Source organism: Thalassophryne amazonica, chromosome 16 (assembly GCF_902500255.1).
Source record: "Thalassophryne amazonica chromosome 16, fThaAma1.1, whole genome shotgun sequence".
NCBI classification, from domain to species: domain Eukaryota; kingdom Metazoa; phylum Chordata; class Actinopteri; order Batrachoidiformes; family Batrachoididae; genus Thalassophryne; species Thalassophryne amazonica.
In genome coordinates this window covers 67,856,986-67,883,905 of record NC_047118.1, presented here as the reverse complement: position 1 = coordinate 67,883,905, position 26,920 = coordinate 67,856,986, and the positions used below count along the sequence as shown (strand labels likewise).

The 26,920-nt window shown below is 38.0% G+C and overlaps 1 protein-coding gene across 2 annotated transcripts; it reads left to right on the top strand.

The window, feature by feature from the left end:
- The first annotated feature begins 1,297 nt into the window (after window positions 1-1,297).
- si:ch211-157c3.4 (uncharacterized protein LOC561592 homolog) lies at window positions 1,298-26,920 on the top strand. Of its 2 annotated transcripts, none has more exons than XM_034190341.1 (5): window positions 1,298-1,441; window positions 18,192-18,234; window positions 18,613-18,687; window positions 19,168-19,363; window positions 23,835-26,920. In XM_034190341.1, the coding sequence occupies exons 2-5, from the start codon at window positions 18,201-18,203 to the stop codon at window positions 23,950-23,952; spliced, it is 423 nt and encodes a 140-aa protein (XP_034046232.1). In that variant the 5' UTR covers window positions 1,298-1,441; window positions 18,192-18,200; the 3' UTR covers window positions 23,953-26,920. The 2 variants fall into 2 exon arrangements, with proteins under 2 accessions (XP_034046232.1, XP_034046231.1); XM_034190340.1 differs by having other exon boundaries at window positions 1,303-1,441; window positions 19,162-19,363.

Here is a 26,920-nt window from a genome sequence, read left to right as displayed (position 1 = left end):
GCCAATCTGTCAATCACATAGAAGCAATTCAATGCATTTAGACATCTAAACGTGGTGAAGATGACTTGCTGAAGGTCAAACCAAGCATCTGAATGTATAAGTAAGGGGATTTAAGTGACTTTGAATGTGGCATGGTTGTTGGTGCTATAGACAGGTTGGTCTCAGTATTTCAGAAACTACTGACCTACTGGGATTTTCACACACAACCATCTCTAGGGATTACAGTGAATGGTCTGAAAAAGAGAAGATATCCAGTGAGTAGCAGTTGTGTGGATGAACATGACTTGGTGTCAGAGGTAGAATGGGAAAACTGGTTGAATGGGGGACTTTGTGATGCTGTCATGTCCATATGGGCCAACAACTGACGAATGTTTTAAACACCTTGTTGAATCTATACCACAAAGAATTAAGGTAGTTCTGAAGGCAAAAGGGGGATCCAACCTGGTACTAGCGAGGTGTACCTAATAAAGTGGCCAGTGAGTGTAATACCACCTGATAAATCCAAATCATAGGGTTGTCTGCACACCCATGAATTTTGGTAGTGTGTGGAGTTCAACATGCAAAGTTCATGTAAATTAAGGCACTGCATGCAAACGGTTTTTATTTAATCACTTAAGGCGTGTTTTCGGTGTAACATAAATTAAACCCATCAGTCATTCCCTTAAAAACCTGCAACTCGCGACCTATTATTCAGATGGTGGACTCAAGTTAGAGGTTTTCAGATCAGTTAAGGTCAAACTGTGGCAGCAGAAAACTGCCGCCAAAGCTTCCTGAAGTGAAGCAATAAGGTGAACCGTTTGTATGTTTGGTGCATGGTGCAGTTGTCTTCTTATGATAGTAATTCACCAAAACTGCACCTGAGCAGGCCTTGCAGTAATAACAACACACCTATGGGCACACAAATGAGTGCAAGTGCATTTATGATTTAACAAATGAGGAGGCTTGGTGTGAAAATAGTAATGACCTGCATGGCTGTTAAAACAGTCAAAAATTTAAAGGAATTTTGTTGGGCTTCCCAATCAAAAGTGGGGGGTTTTCAGCTCTGACAGTCTGATCAGGCTACCTCGTCAAGTGTGTCACGGCTTTAATAATAATAACAGGTCAACTCGTCTTTGAGTAATGCTGCTGCCGAGCAGGCAAACATTTGCACCTTGGCAGAGACAACAATCAGTGCCAGTAATCGGCATTAGGTCAGGATGGAAAACAGGTTATTCTCGGAGACAGCAAAACATGCACTCCCAGAAACTGAGAACAAGTCAAAAGAAATTATGCCTTCACACTGAGTCATCCCCGTCCATGTCTTTGTGGATGTGGGCGTGTCCAGGGAGAGGCTGGTTGAGGTGAAGGTGAAACAGGTGGACCTGTCACATCCAGGCTGTTTGGACTCTACAGCTGCAGCAACCAACACATTTGTACTTACTGAGCGCAGCCGCCGGACCAGGTAAGACCGACCCCAAGTCACATTCAGATTTTCTAAGACGGGATCCCACAGAAGAGACGGGGTTCATAATTTGTGTCAAATATCTGCCTTTTAACTGCACATTTTACAAGAACTAGAAGGTGATCTTATATTTTTACATTCTCACAGGGAATAAAATCAACATGAAATCATCAGACATTAAAAACAGATTCTTAAAAAAAAATTACCTCATTTGTCTATTTTACTGAAATTAAAATCTGTACTAAATAATTTATTTGGATTTAAAGCTACTTTCCAGTTACGTGATAAAATGAATTTTATCAACTCATGTTGGAGCACAAACATTAAATATATTAACAGACCTGATTCACGATATGTGATTTTTTTTTAAGTTACAGAGACAGAGAGAATAAATAAAATAAAAGACAAAATACACTTGGTGCACTGTTAATAAAGTGATTTCTAATCCTTTGATTATCTTTCTCTTAAAGTTACCAAGAATTCCAACAATATTCAATATTTATGAAAATCAGTTGATACTTTTTTTTAAGTAATATGACGAACAAAAACACAACCTTTTTCCGGGGCTTTTCCTTCTATGTTTTACAGTATGCAGCATACTTTCATTTGATTTTGTCGACTGCCTTTTTTAGCCTGATTGTTCAGTAGTCTGCTTTTCAGGATTGGTGGGTTTGGCCTGGAGTGTAACACAGACATCACGTTTGCCTCCAGCTTTTCTTCAGTGTCTGTTCACTTTTATGGTCTTTGTGGTGTTTGATCGACACCGTGACCCTGCTGCACACTGACACTCAAGTGGTTGGTTGATTGATTTGATTTAGCAAACGTATGTGTACAAAAGTACATATACATAAGTGGGTATGATCCAAAAAAAAGCCTCAAAGATTTATGTTGTAGTCCTTATATTGAAAATAAAACATGGAAAACCAGAGCACCGCCCTCATAGAGCGCAAATCTCCGCCAACACTAGTTTCCAGTTCCACAAATTTTTACAGGTCAAAGTCCTGTTAGAAGTGTCTTTTCAAAAGCTAAATTACATGTGATTAAATGTCAGGAGTATGTATTTAGTTCATGCACTTGAATCAAAGTTTTTGTGGTGTTGCCAGGTTTTTTTTTTAATTTTGTGTTTTTTGTTTGTTTGTTTTTTACTTTTTCAGTTTCTGAATTCTTTTTCAGATGATTTTCACAGAACTTTGATTATCTCTGCTACGCACAATTTGTCATTGCTTTTTGGTACTTCGTTTCCGACTGATAATTGGAAGATAGACAAACAGGCATAAAATTGGAACCCCCATCCAGTTTTAGTGGTGTAGGTAAATCCATAACAGAAAAATCAGAGTGATACAGGCACTTTTGATTGATTATGCAAAATGTACACCAAATGGGATTTTCAATATTAAATACAAATGTCCACAAAATCCACAGTCCTGATCAGATCCAAATCAAACTTTGTAAGGCGATAGTGAGTGCCAGTCTGCACCTCACTTTCAAATATGAGAGTGATTGAGGCATGTTTGATTAAGATATGAAATATGCTTTAAATGGGGTTTTCAACTTCTTGCCTACCAGGGTATGTATCCTCTGTAAAAAAAAAAAATAAATAAATAAAAAATAAATAAATAAAAAATTCATAGGGATATATGAAAAATTGTGGGTTCTGGGCTGTTCACAAACAAAAAACCAAACAGGAGCAAAAACAGAACCTCCGCCTATCTTTGTTGACAGAGGGAAAAAAACAGACATTTTATAGAAATAATTTTTGCATATTTGTCAGATACACCCATCAGATCATTACAAAATACAGTATTTTTGTTCAGATCTTATGTGTACCATGGCACTCATCTTTAGGAAAGTTTAAAATGCCTTTATTTTGATGGGCAAGTTTACACATTAAAATCAAGTACTTTGATGATTTTTGGCATCAAGCTTGACGCCGAAAATGTGTTCCTGGCCTGAACCAAAGATCACCATCTGAACTACAATTCTACTCCAAGTAGCTCCGTTTTAATTATAGATTTTATAAAACTGTCTTTAGTCTGTCTCTGAGCTTCAGAAGCTGTTTGCTCCACTGTTAGCTCAGCGTCTGCGATCACGATAAACTGAAGGACATCACACAATACTGCCCCCTTGTGGGTAAACAGAGAGACCATTTAACTTTTATCGTAATAATGGAATGCAATTTAACTTAAATTTTCTCATACCTTCTCTGTAGTGTACTGAATATTGACCATGCCACAATACTGAACACAAACCAAGTAAAGCCAAACTGTGAAAATTTGACCGTGGAAGAAGGCAGTAGTGGGCGGGGTCACCACAGCAGATCCAGTACAGTGGGACAGGTTTGACACCACATACTCTTCCTGATCTGGACAAACACACAGTCCCTGGTCTGTTGAAGAGGTCTTCTATCCAAGTACCAACTCTGCTTATATTCTGAGATCTGACAGGCTCAGGCTTACACAGCGCAGACTGGCTGCGAGGGGAGCACAGAAGGATTTTCTTAAAACAAACACATGAAATTTCAGATACATTTTGCCAGAAGGCACATGGGAGATGCAGGCTGAGATTTGAGCTGTTTTCTTGTATGAAAATCCACAACTTTACCACAGCACAAAGCATCTCAAATTTTTTTCTCAAATGTTAGCAGCTATGTAACACTGCCTCCTAGTGGTCATTAATGGTATAAACATTCAAGCCACAGCAGATATCTCCCATCAATCAATTATTTATATTGCCAAAATCACAACAAAAACATCTTAGTGTCTGTGTATAACTTGGAGCATTTGGTTAAAGAGTGACTGAATCCAACGTAGTCAACTTCAATGGTTGAGTCAAAGTAGTTCAAGTAACATATTTAATGCGTATGTGGTCATCATGATGGTGATCATCATCATCATCATCAGTTACAAGGTGAATTTTTTTTCAATGTTGCTTTTGCTTTTAAAATATGTGTCACTGCCCAATCATACCTCTTGGTGATAACTACTAACGTTTGGCGGGCGGTTTTCCCACTAGAGGCAACTGTCAAACCAGCTAGCTGTGTCACATGACCCATTTTTAGAAAATCCTCATCTACAAGAGTATATAAACACTCATAGATAAACACAATTAACAATTAGAAATAAAAGTTGTTATAAATTGTAAGCAGAAGTGACACAAATAGTAAGTAAGTCCTTTCGGCTGCTCCCTTGTTTGCACTCGGGGTCGTCACAGCAAATCCAAGGTGGATCTGCATGTTGAATTGGCACAGGTTGTACGCTGGATGCCCTCCCTGATGCAACTCCACATTGCATGGAGAAATGTGGCAGGGGTGGGATTTGAACCCGGAGCCTTCTTAACTGAAACCAAACGCATTAACCACTTGGCCACCACCCCCCTCAAGTGACACAAATAAATTACAGCAAAGTAATACCTCATTATTGAGGTCATGCTCAAGTTAGCTATAAACCTAGCCAAGTAACTAGGATGGCTTACCAAAGCAGTAATCTTGGCTAGATAGCATGTAGCTTCCTAAAATTATTGAATGTTTCCAAGCAAATTAAATTTGCGTTTAAGCAAAACAAAACAGGTGTACCGGGTCAGAGAGCATGTGGTGTCGCCAGGCATTGCCATGTACACCACATTATGGAACCACCCTGGACCTTGGTTTGCATCCACGCAGGAAGATTACTCATCTAACCATCTGTCTGCCAAGTGATACAGGCATGTCTCCTTCACTTTTTCTAATTGTTGGGTTTGTCAGCACTCAGTGACCCATAGGCTGGATTATTCTCAGTGAATAGGGTCACATGGTCATAGTATCCTAACCTCACAGGTCATACGCCTCATCCAGTTCTCCCCATTTGTTTGACACAAAGTCATTCTGGTGGACCCAAAGTATCCCCCGGAGAGACAGAGTACAAAAGACACCCAGTCATCACCTTAAATCACTGGTTAAAGTTCAGGTCTGACAACCATAAAGTAAGTGAGGAAGAACTAGGAACCTGAAAACTTGGACCATTGTTGACCTAGAAAGATATTGGATTTACCAATCACCTCTGTCCAGCGACCTCATGACTCCAAAAGCTTGTCTCAGGCATCTTCGCAGTCTCTAAGACTGGGCACTCAGTGACATGAATATCATTGAAGAGAGAAGTGAATCTCTCAATACATTTGCCACTTTCACGACAAATATATACAACTGAAAGCCCAGACTTTAGTCTTGATGCAAGAAAATCACAAACCAAGACACTGTGATTCCTAACACAGCATCAGTGAAGTATTCCTCACTGATAAAGGCACCTAAACTGCTGAACTCCATAACCCTACACCACACCCAGTCCAAGCAAGAGTAGGAACCAGAACACATCCCTGATGAACACTAGATGATCCACTAGAAGGTAGCCAGAGACGTCATCTCCACGTCACATAGCATTCACCGTATCAGTGTATGGGCCAGCTATGATGTCCAGCAACTTAATGGTGATCCCATGAATCCTCGGGATGTCATATAAAATAGCACAGTCAACCAAATCAAATGCTTTTTGAAAATCAGCACAGACTTCAAAGAAGCGCAGCGGGTGTAGAAGGTTGTGATCAGTGAGAACTCTTGGGGCTAGAATGTGCTCTCTGGTTGACTTCTTGGACATGAAGCCAAATGGCTGTGGTCACTGAAAAGCAGTGTTGTGGAAAGTAACTTTGACAAGTTACTTTTTTAGTTACTTTTTTAGTTGCTTTATACAGGTGCTTTATGCAGTTACTTCATTAGCAGCTTTATGCAATTACTTTATTAGAATCTGCAGAAAACTTGCAACTAATAAGTAATGTAACTAATAAGGTAACGAGTAATCTAACTTGGTTACTCGTAAGATTGAGCAATCAGAAAAGTAACTAATCAGCAAAGTAACTAATAGTTACTTTTCTGAGTACTAAATCTTAAAAATAACCAAATGAGATTATGAGTAACTTTATTAATTACATTCAGCAGCTGCCGACAAGGTGTCCGCAGCTGCTAATGAAGTAAATGTAAGAAGTAACTGTAAAATATAACTGTATAAATTAACTAATGAAGTAACTTTCCAAAGTTACTTTCCCCAACACTGCTGAGAAGTAAACACCTGGAACAGAATTACTCGTAACTTTTGAGAAATAATGGCTTTGAGAAATCTGGCTAATGACTGAGCTAGCAATCTATGCAGCCTAGCGAAGCTGCTATGATTTGCCAGTATAATAAAGTGAAGAAGGTTTAAAACATGCGTGCATCACCTTTTTTTTTCTTTTTTTTTTTTTTTTGGTCTTATGCAACAACCTGATGGGTGATTAATCGGGCGATTTCCAGTTTGAAAAGTACAGACTCCGTCACAAGCTGGTGATTAAAATACAAAACACTTCCTCTCCCTCTTTCGCTCTGCCGCTGTGTGTCTCACAGATTCAGGTTCGACCGGGTTTAACCAGCACATGTGTCACATGCATGTGTACAGTATGAGGCCACACCAAGAGCAGGCATGTGCGTGTGAAAGACAGATAGTGCCACCAAACTCACACCAGTTTTGAATGAGTTAAATACTCATAGTGAGAAATGACGGAATAGTGTTCATCGTTTAAATGTCCATAATGGAAAACTGTTCCTAAAGTCTCTCTGGAGTTTTGGTTTGCGAACAAAACAAGCTTAAATGAGCCACACGATGAAGTATTTAACATTATAAAATAATATTCTTAAAAGCAGATTTTCACTGGATTGAACTTACATTTAAATTAACTTTACTCATATATCTCTTGTTCTAAGTTCTGTCAACTTAATTAATTAATATATATATATATATATATATATATATATATATATATATATATATATATATATATATATATATATATATATATTTTTTTTTTTTTTTTTTTTTTTTTTTTTTTTTTTTTTTTTTGTGTTGTTTTTTTGTTTTTGTTTTAATAAACCATTCTCAAGAAAGGGGCAGCATGGCAGCCAAGCAGTCAGTGCACTTGTGTCTCAAATAGAAGGTTTCCTGGTCAAGACCAGCCCTGCCCATTCTCCATGGAAAGGGGAGTGTCAGGAAAGTCAAACCTGTGCCAAATTCTAATGTGGACCTGTACTGGATCCACTGTGGTGACCCCCAAACAAATCAGGAGCAGCTGCAGGCAAACAACAAACCTAAATCTTGTTTATACCTTGAAAAAAATTGTAAGGTTTATAGATAGATAGATAGATAGATAGATAGATAGATAGATAGATAGATAGATAGATAGATAGATAGATAGATAGATAGATAGACAGACAGACAGACAGACAGACAGACAGACAGACAGACAGACAGACAGACAGACAGACAGACAGACAGACAGACAGACAGATAGATAGATAGATAGATAGATAGATAGATAGATAGATAGATAGATAGATAGATAGATAGATAGATAGATAGATAGATAGATAGATAGATAGATAGATAGATAGATAGATGAAAATTCAGTAAGGTATATCTTGTATTTTATATTCCAATTCTAAGTTGAAACTATGCTAGTATACTGAGGTATATCTAAATATCTAAAAAGGAAGAGTAAAATAGGAGAGTAGAAAAGAGTAGAGTAGAGCCACTTAGGTGTCTGGTCTTGAGAACCAGGGATGGTAGGTTGAAAAGCTTTTTTATCCCATGGGAACTCTCCCTACCCGCCCAAGTGGCTCAAGAAAAAGGATATATATAATAATAAATAATAAGACATAAGAAAGATAAGACATCATATATATATGTATGATGTATATGTATATATATGTATATGTGATTGGATGTATTCTGTGCAGACAGTGTTTCTGTCTCTCACAGGTGCTGTATTGTTTAAATGTCAGCCTCCAACTAAACCTCAGTGTCTCTTTGACATATCTGTACAATGTGGCAACTCAGTTTTCAGAAACCACACCCAGATACTACCTCTGAGCAGACAGACAGGTACAAAGGCAGACAGGCAAAGAGACTCATAGACAGACCATGGGTCTCTCTGCCTGTCTTGCCGTCCTTCTGTCTGCCTGCCTACCTGCCTGTGTGCCTTCCTGTCTATAATGCCCGTGTGTCTGTCTGTCTGTCTGTCTGTCTGTCTGTCTGTCTGGCTGGCTGGCTGGCTGTCTGCCAGCCTTTGTGCCCGTCTGTCTGTCTCTCTGTCGTTCTGTCTCCCTGCCTAAGTAAGTAAGTAAAGTTTAATTGTATCGCACCTTTCAAGATAAAATCACAAAGTGCTTTACAGGAATTTAAGAACACAGAAATAAAAATGCAGAAACTAAAAGCAGTAACAACATAAAACTAGTTAAAAGCGAGTCTATAAATAGGTCTTGAGCTTCTCCTTAAAAGTTCAACAGAGTCCACGGAACTGGTCCGAGGACCTCAGAAACCTGCCTACCAGCCTTTCGCCTGCTTGTCTGTCTGTGTTGGTCTTTGATGGGAGCATGGAAGCCTGTTAAAACTGAGATGTGAAAATTTTAAATTTTCCACGTCGAGCTCTGGACTTCTCTTCTAGTCCTTTTGAGCTGGTTTCAGAATTTTGACTTTGAAAGTCTCCAGAATTAAAAAGTCAAACCTGTGATTTCATATCTCGAAAATATGTCTCAAAATTTCAACTTAGTGTCTTGATACATTCATTCATTTAGTGAGCCCCTTATTCCAGTTCAGGGTCATCGGGGGGGAATAAAACAATCCCACCTCTTGTTCTATGACTGCCCAGTCATAGAACAAGAGGTGGGATTGTTTTATTACATTTAATAACTAATAATTAGTAGTCAAAACTTCACATCATAGATTCTTAAAAATATGACTCACAATATGAAAAACTCTGACTCAGAAAGTCAAGTGTTCACTTCCATTGGGAAGTTTTAATTTATTTTATGTGTTCATAACAAATAAATGGCCATTTGACGATTCAGAGAATCGTCAAATGGCAGGAAGGTACTTTAAATCTTTCAGGAAACGTTTGCAACTGGTTTCATTGGTTTTTGTTCTCATAAATATTATTTTGTAGGAACGTGCTTTGAGTTTTCCCTGACAAATTCCTTTTATTGTCAAATAAAATGCAAGAAACCAACAGTACAATTACTGTTTTGTGTTGAGGAGGAAACATTTGAGAAAAAAAACAAACAAACCTCAGTTTACTTGTTCTATAATTAAATTTTTCCAGTTTTCTGAATATGAAGATCTTCTGCTTGATATGATTGTAAATTTAATTTACGTATTTCAGGAATGTTGGTCCTTAAAAAAAATAATGTCATATAAGATGTCACATCTGATTCTAGAAAAATAAAATTGTAGCTTTGAATCAATATGTTTACCTTCTTGTTGTTTAATCTTGAATTGATTTTTATATATTTATCAAAATACTGACACAGATCTTTGACGAAATGATGCCTTCTGTAAGAGAAGTGACATGAGATTAATTTCTGCCACTAATCCAGTTCAAAGATGACATTTCTCAGACAGACATGTCAAACAACCGCATTCCTTCAGAAATAAAAACACAACTCACAGCTATTGGAAAGAACACTTCAACCAGAAAACAACACGCCCAAAGGTTCGGGTTTGTTTTACTGCAGCTGCCTGCAGCAAGCTGGAGGAAGAAAGAGTCACTTAGCCAGTTATTCAAGCTCGGCAATCCTACCCGAAAAGCACAACAGGCAGCTATTGTTACACTGTCATCACTACCAGGTACAATCCAATGAATTTTCAAGAACATTTTTGAAAGGTTTGGACCTGACCTTAGATTTAGGACTGGATCCAATGAAAGAGAATCCAGCCTTCAGATAGAACCATCTGGTGATGGGTTTTTGTTGTGCCCTGTATTGCCTGTTTGGGCCTCCATGTTTCTCAGACAGGGACGATCATGTGATTGTAGAACAATGAGTTGGGAAAATTTTGAACATGTTCAAAAAAAAAAATGGCATTGTGTAGAGGTGGACGGATCGATCCTAATATCAGTAATATCGATACCAAAGCTGGTATTGATATTGAACAATCCTCGTATAAATAGATCGATTCTCAAGCTTTTTTTCTTTCCCTCACACACTGACTGCTTTGCACGCAGATTCATCAAAGTCTACTCTCTGTCTGTAAGAGCAGCGCTGCGCTGTGTCACACAACACAGAGCAGTGCACCCTTGTACTGTGGTTTGTCAGGAGATTTTGTTTTAAGTTGTGTTAAGTGATATTTTTAAACAAAAATGTTGATTGTGATAAAGTATTTTGTTGTCATGTACAATGTTTGGCGAAATTCTATCCTATATCTTTTGGATCCTTTGGATCTATGAAGCTTAAATATGAAAAGGTATCAGTATCGGTATCGATATTTGTGATACTGGGCCTGTATTTACTTGGTATCGGATCAATACCAAAATTCCTGGTATCGCCCATCTCTAGCGTTGTGATCCACAAAAGTGAATAATGTGATGTAATCTATGCAGATAAGGGGTAAGGGCCCCTTCACACATAATATGAATGTGATCGAATTGCGCATGAAGCAGGAATCATATGCAATACATTTAAAATCGTAGCTGCCTCTAATGCCTCGTACACCTGTTGCTGCAACTATTTGTGCACACCAGCGGCTGAAAGACAGTGTGTGCACTGTGAGAGCCCATCGAACCCTCTCGTGGCAGGTATCAGCCAAATTCCAGCTGACACACACTAATATCTAACACCGCTCATTTAACAAGTAGAAAATGTGTAGCCATTCGCACTATCATCACGAAAACAGTCAGCAGATGATCACTATTGAGCTGGATGAAATTTGTCTAAGCGCCCCACGACTGTGGCTTTGCAAACAGACACAGTGACACATTGGTGTGTGTGCTGAACTGACAGGGGGTGTGGCCACCAAGAGGAGCGGTTGTGGAGATCCATGGTTCTGGACGTCCCAGCTGGAGAACACATAGTGTTTGGACAGACATGAACTAACAACTGTCCACTGTGATGCGTGTGTGCCTGCTTGCTGTCCTCACATGGACATATGTAAAAACATATATCGCTGTTGCAGTGGGCTGCAGCGAGCATGCACACGGGGTGCACATTTACAGGCTACCCCAGGTGAAATGGACCGTGAGATCATAACACGCAGCGGCCAATCTCAGTGTCATGTCACCCACGTGAGCTCTGATCCACATGATGTGGTGTCTGTCTCGCGGCGCACCGTCCACAAGACATGTGTGTCTGGCAGGACACGAGCACAGGACTGGCTGGACACACCACCAGCAGATGTGAACATGATAAGAGCACACTGCTTCATCATTCATGTCATTTCATGACTGTATGTCTGTGACTGTGGGTCATCTACAGAGGAACAGACGGATCATATTTGTATTGCCTGCTTATTGAGAGGGATTCAATAAAATGCGGTGTTCTTATATGGTATGTGGTTTTATTTTTTCTTAAATACGTCCATGTCCTTCTTAATATCAGGCATTTCCGCATCTTTTACAGGACAGTGATGGTAGCTTAGTGGTAAAGTTTCTGACTGCCAATTGGAGCTATTGGAAATTGCAGGCTCAAATCCCATGGGTGGCATTGTATTTTTTTTTTTCAGAGCAGCTGCTCACATTGTGTTTCCACGTGCACAAAACCGTTTCAGCGGCATCATTCACGCCTGCCCATCGGCTCAATGTTTTTGTCGTTTGCTCATAGGAGTTGTTCTGCCGTTATTTGCCGTGAGTTGTGCTTATTCATACTATATGTGAAGGGGTCCTAATATGTGTCTTTTACATGAATTTTTCAGCTTTGATTTTTATTTTGTTACTCCATGTTGATATAAATTGTTTCTGCTTGAATGTGGATTTGGCTGCCCAGTCACTTCAATGCCGGGCTACAATTAAAGACTAAAATTAAAATGCAATGCAGATTATTTTCTGTTTTGGAGCAGAGTGCTTTTATTGACTGGAGTTGGCAGTGAACCTCAGAGTAGCAGTCAGTGTGTGTACATGGTAGTGTGTTCATAGACTCACTATTTGCTGACTTCTTTAAATCTCCTTTGGAAGTCTAATACATATACAAAATCACACTTTTCAGCAGAAGACAGTTTTCAGTTGTTTGATGCATTTTAGCTTTGTAGTGATGTATTGTTATAACCACAGACTTAAGCACAAAGACTGCATGCACACAGTACCTTTGTGAGCATGCCCACTAGCTCCGATGTCATACTGTGTTCAGTGTCACTTGTACTCTTCAGTAACCTGGTATATAATTGTGTATAATACTATGACACACAATTTTAGACTGCTGTTGTGGACAGTCAAGCCCATTTTCCTAATTTTTTGAAATGGGATATAAACCAGGGCCAAGAATTGGCAATGGGAGGTCGGTTGTATATATCTACTCTGACTCTGGGATGACTTGGCCATAAAATTGAGAGAAATTTGTCCAGTAACTCAGAATTACAGGGTTTTTGATGTTTTGCACATACATACTTGGCCAGTGAAATTTAATCTGATCTGATTATGATAATAAAGATGTGCTTATAGTGTTGATCTTCAAATTTAATTTAAGAGGATTAACAAAAATATCACATTAACCAATTAGGAATTACAGTCATTTGTAATATATAGTCCCTGTATTTTGGGCAGCACGGTGGCTTAGTGGTTAGCACTGTTGCCTCAGAGCAAGAAGATCATGGGATTGATTCCCACCTGTGGCCTTTCTGTGTGGAGTTTGCATGTTCTCCCCGTGTTTGCGTGGGTTCTCTCCAGGTGCTCTGGCTTCCTCCCACATCCAAAGACATGCAGGTTAGGTGGACTGGAAACTTTAAATGGTCTGTAGGCGAGTGTGAATGTGTTTTGTCTATTTGTGGCCCTGCGACAGACTGGCATCCTGTTCAGGGTGTACCCCTCCTCACGCCCTATGACCCTTAATTGGAGTAAGCAGTTGAAGATGAGTGAGTGAGCAAGTGAGTCCCTGCATTTTCAGCTTCATGGAGGAATTGAACATTGAAGGATTTTATAAAAAAAAAAAAAAAAAGGACAAAATTTGAGCTACATTTTTCCAGAAGATTAATGTGCGACTCAAGCCAAGATTTTATGTGTTATTATAATAATCAAAAACAATACATTTTATTTATGTAGTACAATCAGAGAATCGCGAACCTGTCACACAAACTGACAAATAAAAATAACATAAAATAAATTCATACACTAGTTATAAGTAGCAGAATGTATGTTTTAACCTTAACAGCAGTAAATCGTCCAATATCTGCTGCAAAACTGGTCCACAAAGTTGGTGAACAATGTAGTTGAAGGGTATGAAAAGGCTCTATAGCCTGCTGACTTCTTCTCCACTCTGGGCACAAACTAAGGCCACATCATGAGACTGCAGGGCATGAGAAGGCACGTAAGGCTTAACAAGATCTAGAAGACAGATGGGCAAAGAACCATTCAGAGGCTTTTCTCAAAATCTGCTCTTATATTCTTGTAAGAAAATCTTTATTTGTTCCACTTCACCATAAAGGTATAACTGATTATGTAACAGGGCCAAAGTTGCACAGTGTACAGGTTCTCCAATCACAGCCACAGAGCAGCTTAACTAAAATTTCCATAACAATTGAGCACTTTGTGATAAAAGCATAATATTTGACACACATATTCTAAATTAGCTAATGTTTATTTTCAGCTATAGGGCCATCCTGGAGCTGACCTCTAATGAGCTACAGGGGTCAATAAAAAATTACACAGGGGTCAAAATTTTAAAATGCTCCAATCATGTTGAAAGCTATACCACATTATTTGTCTGATCATAACAATTCCAAAAAAGCATAGTTTGGACTGAATGTTCTGGAGTTATGAGGTAAAAACAGCACAAATGGTGACATAGGTCAGTTTCAGTTTGTACAGGGGTCAAAAGTTAAAGTTGCCCCAATTTTGACAACATTACAAAAACTGTCACTGTCCAAATACTTATGGACCTGACTGCCTGTATTTGGCACCATGTTAGCAGACATTCTAAGAAGCTGCATTCTGCTTTGACCTCAGGGCAGATCAGCATCACATATTTCAATCTACAGTAGTGTTCAGAATAATAGTAGTGCTATGTGACTAAAAAGATTAATCCAGGTTTTAAGTATATTTCTTATTGTTACATGGGAAACAAGGTACCAGTAGATTCAGTAGATTCTCACAAATCCAATAAGACCAAGCATTCATGATATGCACACTCTTAAGGCTATGAAATTGGGCTATTAGTAAAAAAAAAAAAAAGTAGAAAAGGGGGTGTTCACAGTAATAGTAGTGTGGCATCCAGTCAGTGAGTTTGTCACTTTTGTGGAACAAACAGGTGTGAATCAGGTGTCCCCTATTTAAGGATGAAGCCAGCACCTGTTGAACATGCTTTTCTCTTTGAAAGCCTGAGGAAAATGGGACATTCAAGACATTGTTCAGAAGAACAGTGTAGTTTGATTAAAAAGTTGATTGGAGAGGGGAAAACTGATCTCCAATGCTTTAAAATGGACAAAAAAAAAAAAAAAAAAAAACAGAGACGCATGGAAGAAAATGGAAAACAACCATGAAAATGGATAGAAGAATAACCAGAATGGCAAAGGCTCACCCACTGATCAGCTCCAGGATGATCAAAGACAGTCTGGAGTTACCTGTAAGTGTTGTGACAGTTAGAAGACGCCTGTGTGAAGCTAATTTATTTGCAAGAATCCCCCGCAAAGTCCCTCTGTTAAATAAAAGACATGTGCAGAAGAGGTTACAATTTGCCAAAGAACACATCAACTGGCCTAAAGAGAAATGGAGGAATATTTTGCGGACTGACGAGAGTAAAATTGTTCTTTTTGGGTCCAAGAGCCGTAGACAGTTTGTGAGACGACCCCCAAACTCTGAATTCAAGCCACAGTTCACAGTGAAGACAGTGAAGCATGGTAGTGCAAGCATCATGATACGGGCATGTTTCTCCTACTATGGTGTTGGGCCTATATATCACATACCAGGTATCATGGATCAGTTTGGATATGTCAAAATACTTGAAGAGGTCATGTTGCCTTATGCTGAAGAGGACATGCCCTTGAAATGGGTGTTTCAACAAGACAATGACCCCCAAGCCCACTAGTAAATGAGTAAAATCTTGGTTCCAAACCAACAAAATTAATGCCTTGCAGATGTGAAGAAATCATGAAAAACTGTGGTTATACAACTAAATACTAGTTTAGTGATTCACGGGATTGCTAAAAAAGCATTTTGAACATAATAGTTTTGACTTTGTAGCGTCAACAGCAGATGCTACTATTATTGTGAACACCCCCTTTTCTAATTTTTTTTTTTTTTTTTTTTTTTTTTTTTTTTTACTAATAGCCCAATTTCATAGCCTTAAGAGTGTGCATATCATGAATGCTTGGTCTTGTTGGATTTGTGAGAATCTACTGAATCTACTGGTACCTTGTTTCCCATGTAACAATAAGAAATATACTCAAAACCTGGATTAATCTTTTTAGTCACATAGCACTACTATTATTCTGAACACTACTGTATTTGTCAGAGCATCACGTCTGCATCAGTCAGTAAATGTTCCATATAGACACCGAAGAAATTATAAAAATATTAAAACCTCTAAGCTTTACATTTTCTTTAGCTCCACTGTAAGTTTTAATAACATTCCGTCAGTCCTTTTGGAATTCAGTGTTCAAGATAATTTGAGTCGTTCAGGGTGCAGCATTATAAAAAATATAACGCAATGCTAAAATACCTCTGGCCGTATGAGCATGTAATCAGTTAAAGAGTGTGTAGAAAGAATGTGATCTTTTGACCACTTAAAATAGGTCAAGGTTAGCCATCTTTGAACTTGTCTAAAGTCTGTGTCCCAAAATGCTCCCTGTGGATTTGAAGAGTCTGGAAGTAATAGGAACGGAGTTATACTGAGCACAGTCGGACAGACGGATGCAAGGTCTTCAGAATACCAGATGGCCATATATTGACCTTGGGTAATGAGTATGCACATGTAAATCAGAGGCACAAACATGCCCAACCATCAAAGAGGAACATCAGTGCCGCAGTGGTGGGCTGAACCTCACATGTTAGATCAGCATTTAATCTCAGAAGGATCATGTTGATGAGTTCATCATGACACACCTTCAGTCAGTGACACAGTGGGAAAAATGCGGCTCTGCCACATTCCCACGTATGACTCTGGGCCATGTTTTCACACAGACATTCCTGGACCCTGGATCATGCACGATCTGGCATGAGCCAGGGTCCAAGAAACACATCACAGTTTTAGCCAGATTACGCAAAAAATTCAAGAACCAATTTTTTTATTTTATTTAATTTTAATAAATTTATTACATTTAATTTATTTACATTTTCATAAAACTTTGGAGGGGATGTTATATCTTGTAACAGATTTATTAAGTGTTTCTGGAAGATCTGGATAAAGTTTTTGGACACTTTTCAAACATTACAGGCCGTTTTAGTCATGAAAGTGTTTTAGTGAAATGAAAATCTTGAATCTAAGCTACAAAAAAAAAAAGGAGGGACCAATAACTTTGAAAATGTGTTATGAACAAGAAAAAATTAGATTATTGTATTTCCTTTTTGTGATTTACATGACAAATGTTTATTGCAGTGTATAACATTGCAATACATTTTAAATTCTTTTGTATTTTGTTCTATCGTGTAATTCTCAACCTCTTGCCTTTGTTTTGATAATATGAATGTATTTTTAGCTCCAAAAAAATAAAAAATAAAAAAAAGTCAATAGTGAAAAATAGAAGAGAATTCAGAGTGCAAAGCCAAACATAAACTCAGCCACCTTGTAATGTTGATTTTCAGTTTTATTTTGTATCATTATTACTTTGTAACAAATATAAATATGATATAAATGATGAAGATGATAATAATAATAATACAGTCATTAAACATGTCTCTATGACTCAGCAGTAAAAATATATTGAAAACATTTTCACACTCCATCTGTTCTGTATATCTACCTCAAAATGTCATTGTCCATTTTTAAAAAATCCACAAAAATTTGTTAATTAGTAAGACGATATTACTTAAACATTTTCCAGCTCTGCAACTTCATCTGAATACAATCCAAAATTAGATCCTTGCGATGGTGTTTTGTGATCTTAGAATCTTTAAAACTTTTATTTTATTTGTTTATTTATTCATTTTCAGAGTTAGGTTTTAGAGTTAAATTTTTTTAAATAAAGAGCCAAAATGGATAAAGAGCAGAAGCAGCAGCAATATTAATTATTATTATTATTATTATTATTATTATTATAATAAAAAAAAAAAACATCCCACAAGTTCCAAAATGGTCCAAAGTTTTCTTTTCCTGACTTCACACCTTTTTGCAAATAATTTTATGGGTTTTGTTCCTGGTCAGATGCAAATGTTTCTTGAACATTCATGAAAATCAGTTCATTTACCATAGTTTCTGAGGAATACAACTGCAAATCCAACACACCAGCTACCCCGACAACCGATCGATACTGGCCTCCATTTTGGAGTGACATTTCCCACTCCTAAACGACCAATAGGAGAGCAGCGCTCGCTCCACATCAACGTGAGGCTGACGTCAGCGTCTCGATCGCCAACCAATCACAGGCTAGGAGAGAGAGGCCAGTATCGGGCTACACACCAGCAACCACAGCCGCAGAGCCACGCCCACACAACCTAAAATCTGATGCGCGGATTTGGCGCCATCTGTTGGCAGAGAGCAGCATAATCTCTGTCTTTTTATTTTCTTTCGTGTGTTTTCTGTATTACTTTTAAAGGCGATTTTAATAAATGTTTTGTTCTCTTTCAGTGATAAATAATGGCCAGTGAGAAATCTCCCTACAACGTATCAGGTAACAGACACGCGTTTTTGTCTTCGTCTTTATCAGCTATCAAGAAGTATTTACTGACCTTCAAATTGGCATTAAAATAACTTTTTATATTTGTGGCAATTGCCGCTAGCTGTAAAAATGGCATATCATTAGTTGGAGGAGTTTGGCTACCAATAATATGTAGATCTGAGTTCAATTCCCAGTCATCCTACCCATCTGAGTACTTGGATGAGACACTTAATCTGTATTGTCTCAGTCCATTCAGGTGAAAGTGCCTACTGGCCACGGGTGATGAAGTAACCTGTGATGGACTGTCATCCCATCAGATCAGATATGTTCATGTGTGTGTATTTGGCTTCTTCCTCACCTTCTTTCTGCCCTGTTTTCCGGTTGGTCCAGGTGGGGGTAACGCAGGCGACAATGTGGCAGTGTACAGTGTCCATACTCCATTTACGTCATATGAATCCAATCAAGGTAAACACACTAAAATGTGCATTTCCTGCTTTTTAAGAACTGGCTTTATGACATCACAGAGCTATCTGATAGTATGAAATACTATCAGATAGCTCAATGCATGTATGATACATGCAAAGACCTTCAAACTTGAAAAGGATCTCAGTCAGTTGGCAGAGTTTACACCAAGGCAGAGTCTGTGAAACTGATAAGTTGAATTTTAATTTGATTCATTTTGGACAAAAATCACAACCACTGGGAACCTTGTGTCAGAGTTCTGTCACAGTTCTGACCCAAATGTGAGATGTGGGGTCTACACTGGAGTTCTTTGCGATCTGGAGCTCTGAGGCCACCCAGTGGAGATGTGATTATCAAAATGTACTTAGAATATTGATCTTCTACGTCAATATTTAATTAAATATAGGCTATTTTTTATGTGTCTTCCCTTGTTTAATTGGTCACTTTGTCTTCCATTCTTGCTCTCTTTCTGTTCAGCCACAGGAGGCCCCCAAGTGTTCACCAATGGAGGCGGTCAGACAGACACGGGTAAACACAAGTATGTGAGTTACGATTCCAGTCTGGGAGATTCTCCTGGAATGACAACGTGCACAGCCTGTCAGCAGCAGGTGATGACCAACGTAACCCACAAAGCTGGGACCTACGCGTGGCTCATGTGCCTACTCTTCATCTGCTGCGGGTGAGTCTGTAGGTTTGACATGACACACCCACATCACTAAGAGAGGTCATCAAGAGATAGCAGTAGTGTAGTAGTTGTGTTGTGCAGTGAAAATTCCTTTATTTTTGTCATATCGCAACATATATAGCAGATAATTGCCATCATTCTTACTCACTAATCTTCAACCGCTTACCTAAGGGTAACAGGGGGCTGGAGCCTGGACAGGATGCCAGTCTGTCACAGGGCCACATATTTAGTTCAGCAGATAAGAGAATATTTAGAGCGGAATTCTGCAAATGGTGATACAAGCATCAAGTTTGGCACAAATACGTCTTAGACATTCCTCTTTTGAAAAAACTGATTGGCCACTTGAATTTTCAATAGGCAGCTAGATAGGGGTCAATGAAGAATTACACAGGGGTCAAAATTTAAAAATGCTCCAATCATGTTGAAAACTATACCACATTATTTGTCTGATTACCAATATTCCAAAAAGGTATAGTTTGCACTATCTGTGACCAAATGTTATGGAGTTATGGGGTAAAAACAGCAACAATAGTGAGAAAGGTCAATTTCAGTTTCAGGGGTCAAACGTTAAAGCTGCTCCAATTTTAGTATAAACAAAATGGTGCAAATTATCGGTTGAAGTAATAGGATTGATAAATGGAATATTTTTGACTGTGGGCAGCAAGGTGGCTTAATGTTTAGCACTGTTGCCTTTTCAATCTGTGGTCAGGTAGGGGGGTCAGTTGAAGAATTACACAGGGTCAAAATCAAAAGATGCTCCAATCATATTGGAAACTATACTGCATTATTTGTCTGATCATAAATATTCCAAAAAGGTATAGTTTGGATTAGCGATGACTGAATGTTATGGAGTTATGGAGTAAAAGCAACAAGAATGGTGACAAAGGTCAGTTTCAGTTTGTACAGGAGTCAAAAGTTAAAGTTGCTCCAATTTTAGTAAAAAGTGATGCAAATTATTGGTTGAGTTAATAGGATTTTAAAAAGGAACAGATTGGGCCATGTATCATGCTTAGTTATCATGTTACCGGGTAGCATATGTCACATGTCACAGAATCCAATGGACGTCGACCTTGGTTTGACTTTTACTTTGGAGACCAAGGATTCAACACTGTCAAAACTATTCCATTTATTATTCCAATTAGCTCAACCAATAATTTGCATCACTTTTTACCAAAATTGGAGCAACTTTAACTTTTGACCCCTGTACAAACTGAAATTGACCTTTGTCACCATTCTTGCTGTTTTTACCCTATAACGACATAACATTCATTCACATATCTTTCAGAAAGCGCTGTAACTAGGTTTATGGATATGATTCCTTCTTTATGTTCTCTAATGTCATATACCAACACAGAGCAGAGTAGCTACCTAAACTCTGTAAGGGAGTTAGAGTATCTCGTCAATAGTTTTACATCCTCATTGAAGACAACTTTGGTTGCTGTAGCTCCTCTGAAAAAGAGAGCTTTAAATCAGAAGTGTCTGACTCTGTGGTATAACTCACAAACTCGTAGCTTAAAGCAGATAACCCGTAAGTTGGAGAGGAAATGGCGTCTCACTAATTTAGAAGATCTTCACTTAGCCTGGAAAAAGAGTTTGTTGCTCTATAAAAAAGCCCTCCGTAAAGCTAGGACATCTTTCTACTCATCACTAATTGAAGAAAATAAGAACAACCCCAGGTTTCTTTTCAGCACTGTAGCCAGGCTGACAAAGAGTCAGAGCTCTATTGAGCTGAGTATTCCATTAACTTTAACTAGTAATGACTTCATGACTTTCTTTGCTAACAAAATTTTGACTATTAGAGAAAAAATTACTCATAACCATCCCAAAGATGTATCGTTATCTTTGGCTGCTTTCAGTGATGCCGGTATTTGGTTAGACTCTTTCTCTCCGAGTTATTTTCATTAGTTACTTCATCCAAACCATCAACATGTTTATTAGACCCCATTCCTGCCAGGCTGCTCAAGGAAGTCCTACCATTATTTAATGCTTCAATCTTAAATATGATCAATCTATCTTTGTTAGTTGGTTATGTACCACAGGCCTTTAAGGTGGCAGTAATTAAACCATTACTTAAAAAGCCATCACTTGACCCAGCTATCTTAGCTAATTATAGGCCAATCTCCAACCTTCCTTTTCTCTCAAAGATTCTTGAGAGGGTAGTTGTAAAACAGCTAACTGATCACCTGCAGAGGAATGGTCTATTTGAAGAGTTTCAGTCAGGTTTTAGAATTCATCATAGTACAGAAACAGCATTAGTGAAGGTTACAAATGATCTTCTTATGGCTTCGGACAGTGGACTTATCTCTGTGCTTGTTCTGTTGGACCTCAGTGCTGCTTTTGATACTGTTGACCATAAAATTTTATTACAGAGATTAGAGCATGTCATAGGTATTAAAGGCACTGCGCTGCGGTGGTTTGAATCATATTTGTCTAATAGATTACAGTTTGTTCATGTAAATGGGGAATCTTCTTCACAGACTAAAGTTAATTATGGAGTTCCACAAGGTTCTGTGCTAGGACCAATTTTATTCACTTTATACATGCTTCCCTTAGGCAGTATTATTAGACGGTATTGCTTAAATTTTCATTGTTACGCAGATGATACCCAGCTTTATCTATCCATGAAGCCAGAGGATACACACCAATTAGCTAAACTGCAGGATTGTCTTACAGACATAAAGACATGGATGACCTCTAATTTCCTGCTTTTAAACTCAGATAAAACTGAAGTTATTGTACTTGGCCCCACAAATCTTAGAAGCATGGTGTCTAACCAGATCATTACTCTGGATGGCATTTCCCTGATCTCTAGTAATACTGTGAGAAATCTTGGAGTCATTTTTGATCAGGATATGTCATTCAAAGCGCATATTAAACAAATATGTAGGACTGCCTTTTTGCATTTACGCAATATCTCTAAAATCAGAAAGGTCTTGTCTCAGAGTGATGCTGAAAAACTAATTCATGCATTTATTTCCTCTAGGCTGGACTATTGTAATTCATTATTATCAGGTTGTCCTAAAAGTTCCCTAAAAAGCCTTCAGTTGGTTCAGAATGCTGCAGCTAGAGTACTGACAGGGACTAGCAGGAGAGAGCATATCTCACCCGTGTTGGCCTCTCTTCATTGGCTTCCTGTTAATTCTAGAATAGAATTTAAAATTCTTCTTCTTACTTATAAGGTTTTGAATAATCAGGTCCCATCTTATCTTAGGGACCTCGTAGTACCATATTACCCCATTAGAGCGCTTCGCTCTCAGACTGCGGGCTTACTTGTAGTTCCTAGGGTTTGTAAGAGTAGAATGGGAGGCAGAGCCTTCAGCTTTCAGGCTCCTCTCCTGTGGAACCAGCTCCCAATTCAGATCAGGGAGACAGATACCCTCTCTACTTTTAAGATTAGGCTTAAAACTTTCCTTTTCGCTAAGGCTTATAGTTAGGGCTGGATCGGGTGACCCTGGACCATCCCTTGGTTATGTTGCTTTAGACGTAGACTGTGGGGGGGTTCCCATGATGCACTGTTTCTTTCTCTTTTTGCTCCGTATGCATCACTCTGCATTTAATCATTAGTGATCGATCTCTGCCCCCCTCCACAGCATGTCTTTTTCCTGGTTCTCTCCATCAGCCCCAACCAGTCTCAGCAGAAGACTGCCCCTCCCTGAGCCTGGTTCTGCTGGAGGTTTCTTCCTGTTAAAAGGGAGTTTTTCCTTCCCACTGTGGCCAAGTGCTTGCTCATAGGGGGTCGTTTTGACCGTTGGGGTTTTTCATAATTATTGTATGGCCTTGCCTTACAATATGGAGCGCCTTGGGGCAACTGTTTGTTGTGATTTGGCGCTATATAAGAAAAAAGTTGATTGATTGATTGATATAGTCCAAACTATACCTTTTTGGAATCTTTATGATCAGACAAATAATGTGGTATATTTATCAATTTGATTAGAGCATTTTTAAATTTTGACCCCTGTGTAATTCTTTAATTGACCCCTACCTGTCTGCCTATTGAAAATTCAAGTGGCCAGTCGGTTTTTTCAAAAGAGTAACACCGAAGGTGTATTTGTGCCAAATTTGGTGCTTGTATCACCATTTGAAGGATTGTTTCAGTTATTTGCTATAGACAAACAAACACATTCACACACCTACGAACAATTTAAAGTTTCCAATCCACCTAACCTGTCTCTGGATGGAAGCCGGAGCACACGGAGGGAAACCACACAAATACGGGGAGAACATGCAAAACTCCACACAGAAAGGCCACAGGTGGGAATAAATCCCATGACCTTCTTGCTGTGAGGTAACAGTGTTAACCACTAAGCCACCGTGCTGTCACCATCGTTCTCAACATTTATCATTTACATAGATCTACTGTAGTGGCATTTCACACCAGCTCTTATGTGGATTCAAATACAAACACTGACAAGTCTTTTTGTGTTCAACACATTGATCCCTTCCACTGTGTGTGTGTGTGTTGCAGACTTATCCTGTGCTGCTGCCTGATCCCACTGTTGATGAAAAAATTCAAGGATGCGTACCACTATTGCCCACGCTGCAACAAGCTCCTCTACGTCAACAAGAAAAAGTGCTGTAAATGATGGACATGATGGCACAAATGCACCCACAGAAATAAGATCCTGTTAGAGTTGTGTGTGTTTGAGTTGTTGAGTACAAAACAAGCCGCAACCCAGTCTTACAATTTTGACCAAAAAAAAAAAATGATCACATTTAGGGGGTGGTTCATATTATTCTATGGATGAGGTATTAAATTCAAATTGGTGAAATTAATTACAAATTACTTCTTTTTGACATTACATTACTGAAGTGGGAGTGTTCATAAGCTGTGGCAGGTTATATCAAACACACTCGGTGCACTTTTAAGGATCCGTTGTCAGACGTATTTTTGTCCTACTGCAGCAGAAAAGCTTCCTCTATTACCCTATTTCATACATTTTTCAAAATAAGATCGGTAAAGTGAAGGCTTGTACACTTGTAGACTTCTTTGACTACAATCTGTGCAACAGGGGTTTGCTCTCCTGAAATTTAACTTTAGGAACAATTTGCTACAATATTTTGTATACATAAGAGTAATATATAACAATACATCATCAGCAAACTATAGTACAAGCACATTTAAAAGCCTTTTCATACCAAAGGAACTATTTTAGAAACTTTACAGGAACACAGCTGATTTTCAGCAAGGAATCAGGTACTATTTAAATTTAGCTCCACTGCTAATTTGTAAGTCTCGACAGCTATGGTGGTACAAGAAATAGCAATAGAGCTCTGAAGACTGAACAACTGCCGACTGCACGGATACAAGCTCCTCCTCATCCAAGTGATCACCTGAAACGAGCTGCAAAACAAAAATCAAGGAAACAGAGTTTAATTCTGCCAAGGCCTGACAGTCTGATTGTTTGCCAGCAGGATATGAACAGACCTTTGTGATGTCATAAGGCTAGCTATTACAATGTTAAACAGGCAAATGGAAAAATTGTTTTGAGATATCTTGTACGCTAACGAACAAATGGGGTGATCACATGACCTCTGTCTCTTGATTGGTATCATGTGTGGCTTTAGAATGGCACAATTCATAAACATGAATGTAAGCCCTATAGAAGAGTCGAGTCAACACAAAATTTATGTTGACTCAGCTCAACTGAAAAATTTATGTCAATTTTTTTTTCAGTTAAAAATCACAAAATGAAACATCAGCAAAACATACAGTATTTCTCAGAACTGCAGATCGGACTCAGTCTAAACTCATATGCGAATGACCAGAGCATTCACTGCACAAGCCAACGTTCCTGTACAGTATAGTTCCTACTTTAGCTCCTAAGTGTTGGTGTGAAAGGGACTTAAAACTGTATCCATATGTTTTGCATTCAAGCAAATTAGAACTAGATTATGAGTGCCTCTTTCAAGAAAAAAATATTTATTTATATGTTGCTTGCTATGAATATACTCATCTAATGCTTTTGTCATGGGCAGTTTATGGGATTAGATTTGTGTCAAAATTAAATAATATTTCTCTGGCATCATGCAAAATTCAATGGGCATTTGTTCAAAGCTTAAAACATCCTGCATCATGATACAACAAACAAAAATAAGTAATTGCACCTTCTTCATGAGCAACCATAAAATTTAGCAGCTTTCTGAGCCAGGCTCATATTTTTTTTTTTTTTTTTTTTTTTTTGCAGAGATTTGAGATGTTGGATTGATCAGTTCTTGAGTTGTACAATAAAACTATTTTATTATTATTATTATTGGTTCATATCAAAGCTGGAAATTACATGAAGTTCTTTTGACACTATTCTAACCCCATACAATCTGGGTAGGGGGTTTGACCGTATGTATTTCTGTGATTTCTGTGTGTATTTAATCCTTTCAATCTTTCTCAAACCAAAGATATGTGGGAATAATTAATACATTCTTATATAATTGTGGTATGTTCATGAAACAACTACATTTAGCTCAGATTTAGAAAAGAAACACACCAATTTATTTTGTGTGATTTAAATATAGAATTCTTCCATTGTCATTACATTTTTTTAAGTAATCTTTCACATTGATGTTGCTATGGGACCTTTAGCTGACATCAGTATGCTACATCACCAACATTCTGATTTTAGTAACAAAGTTTCAATTTATATTAATGGAATTTGCTGCAATCAACCAATCAAAAATCTAAATACATGCTCAAACCAACAGGCGTACCCCCCCCCCCCCCAAAAAAAAACAGTTAGCTATTTTTGTCTCCCACCATTTTATTATTTTAAAAGCCTGTTCTACCAGAGTAGACTTATTAACAAAAGCATATAGTTTGCAATGAGTAATTATACATATGAGTACAAATACTTGAACTTTAAAGGTAGCAACCAAGCTAAATATAGCTACCGCTAGCTAGCCAAGTCAGCCAGCTTAGCTATCTAGTATATAGCTTAACACTAATTTAAAGCTTAGAATTTTTTTAAGATAATGTGTTTATCAGCTACTGTTTTACTGCTACCCAGATATTGATCATACTTAATTTAACCTTGGAGATTTGACTGGATACTATTAGGTTATGGGGACCAACAACACTGTTCTTGATGATTGCGTGCTAAAGACCTCACAATATCTTTTTTAAAGTACGTTTAAAAGTATGCGCTTGGCAATCATCATTCTTTTCAAATCTGTGCTTTTCAGAGAATCATTTTAGCTTAATGTTGCAGTTTAATTACATCACATAATTAAAGTTGATACGGGGGATGAGTTTGCTTGTACACATTAACAAAAATTAAAAATAATAAAGTAAGATTTGTAGAAAAATGATCTGTGCAACTTTTGCTTTCAGTGTAAATGCATACTATAATATTCTTATATGATCAGAGAAATACCTTTATCTGATTTTTTAAATGTATTCTGTTTTATAGTAGTACATTGTGCAGTGTAATGCAGTTTAAGAAATGTGTTGATATTGCTACACAGAAAACAAATGCAGTTTCCTCTATATCTTTATTTTATTTACGATATTTGGCTTAACGATTATTACTTTAATAAATGTATACTACATGTGGTATTCTA

What these genes read in the sequence shown, in the direction of transcription:
- si:ch211-157c3.4 (XM_034190340.1), top strand. Translation starts at nt 18,201, where the DNA reads ATGGCCAGTGAGAAATCTCCCTACAACGTATCAG. An exon ending in ATCTCCCTACAACGTATCAG is followed by an intron (nt 18,235 to 18,612) that starts GTAACAGACACG and finishes CGGTTGGTCCAG; the next exon opens with GTGGGGGTAACGCAGGCGAC. An exon ending in CTACTCTTCATCTGCTGCGG is followed by an intron (nt 19,364 to 23,834) that starts GTGAGTCTGTAG and finishes TGTGTGTTGCAG; the next exon opens with ACTTATCCTGTGCTGCTGCC.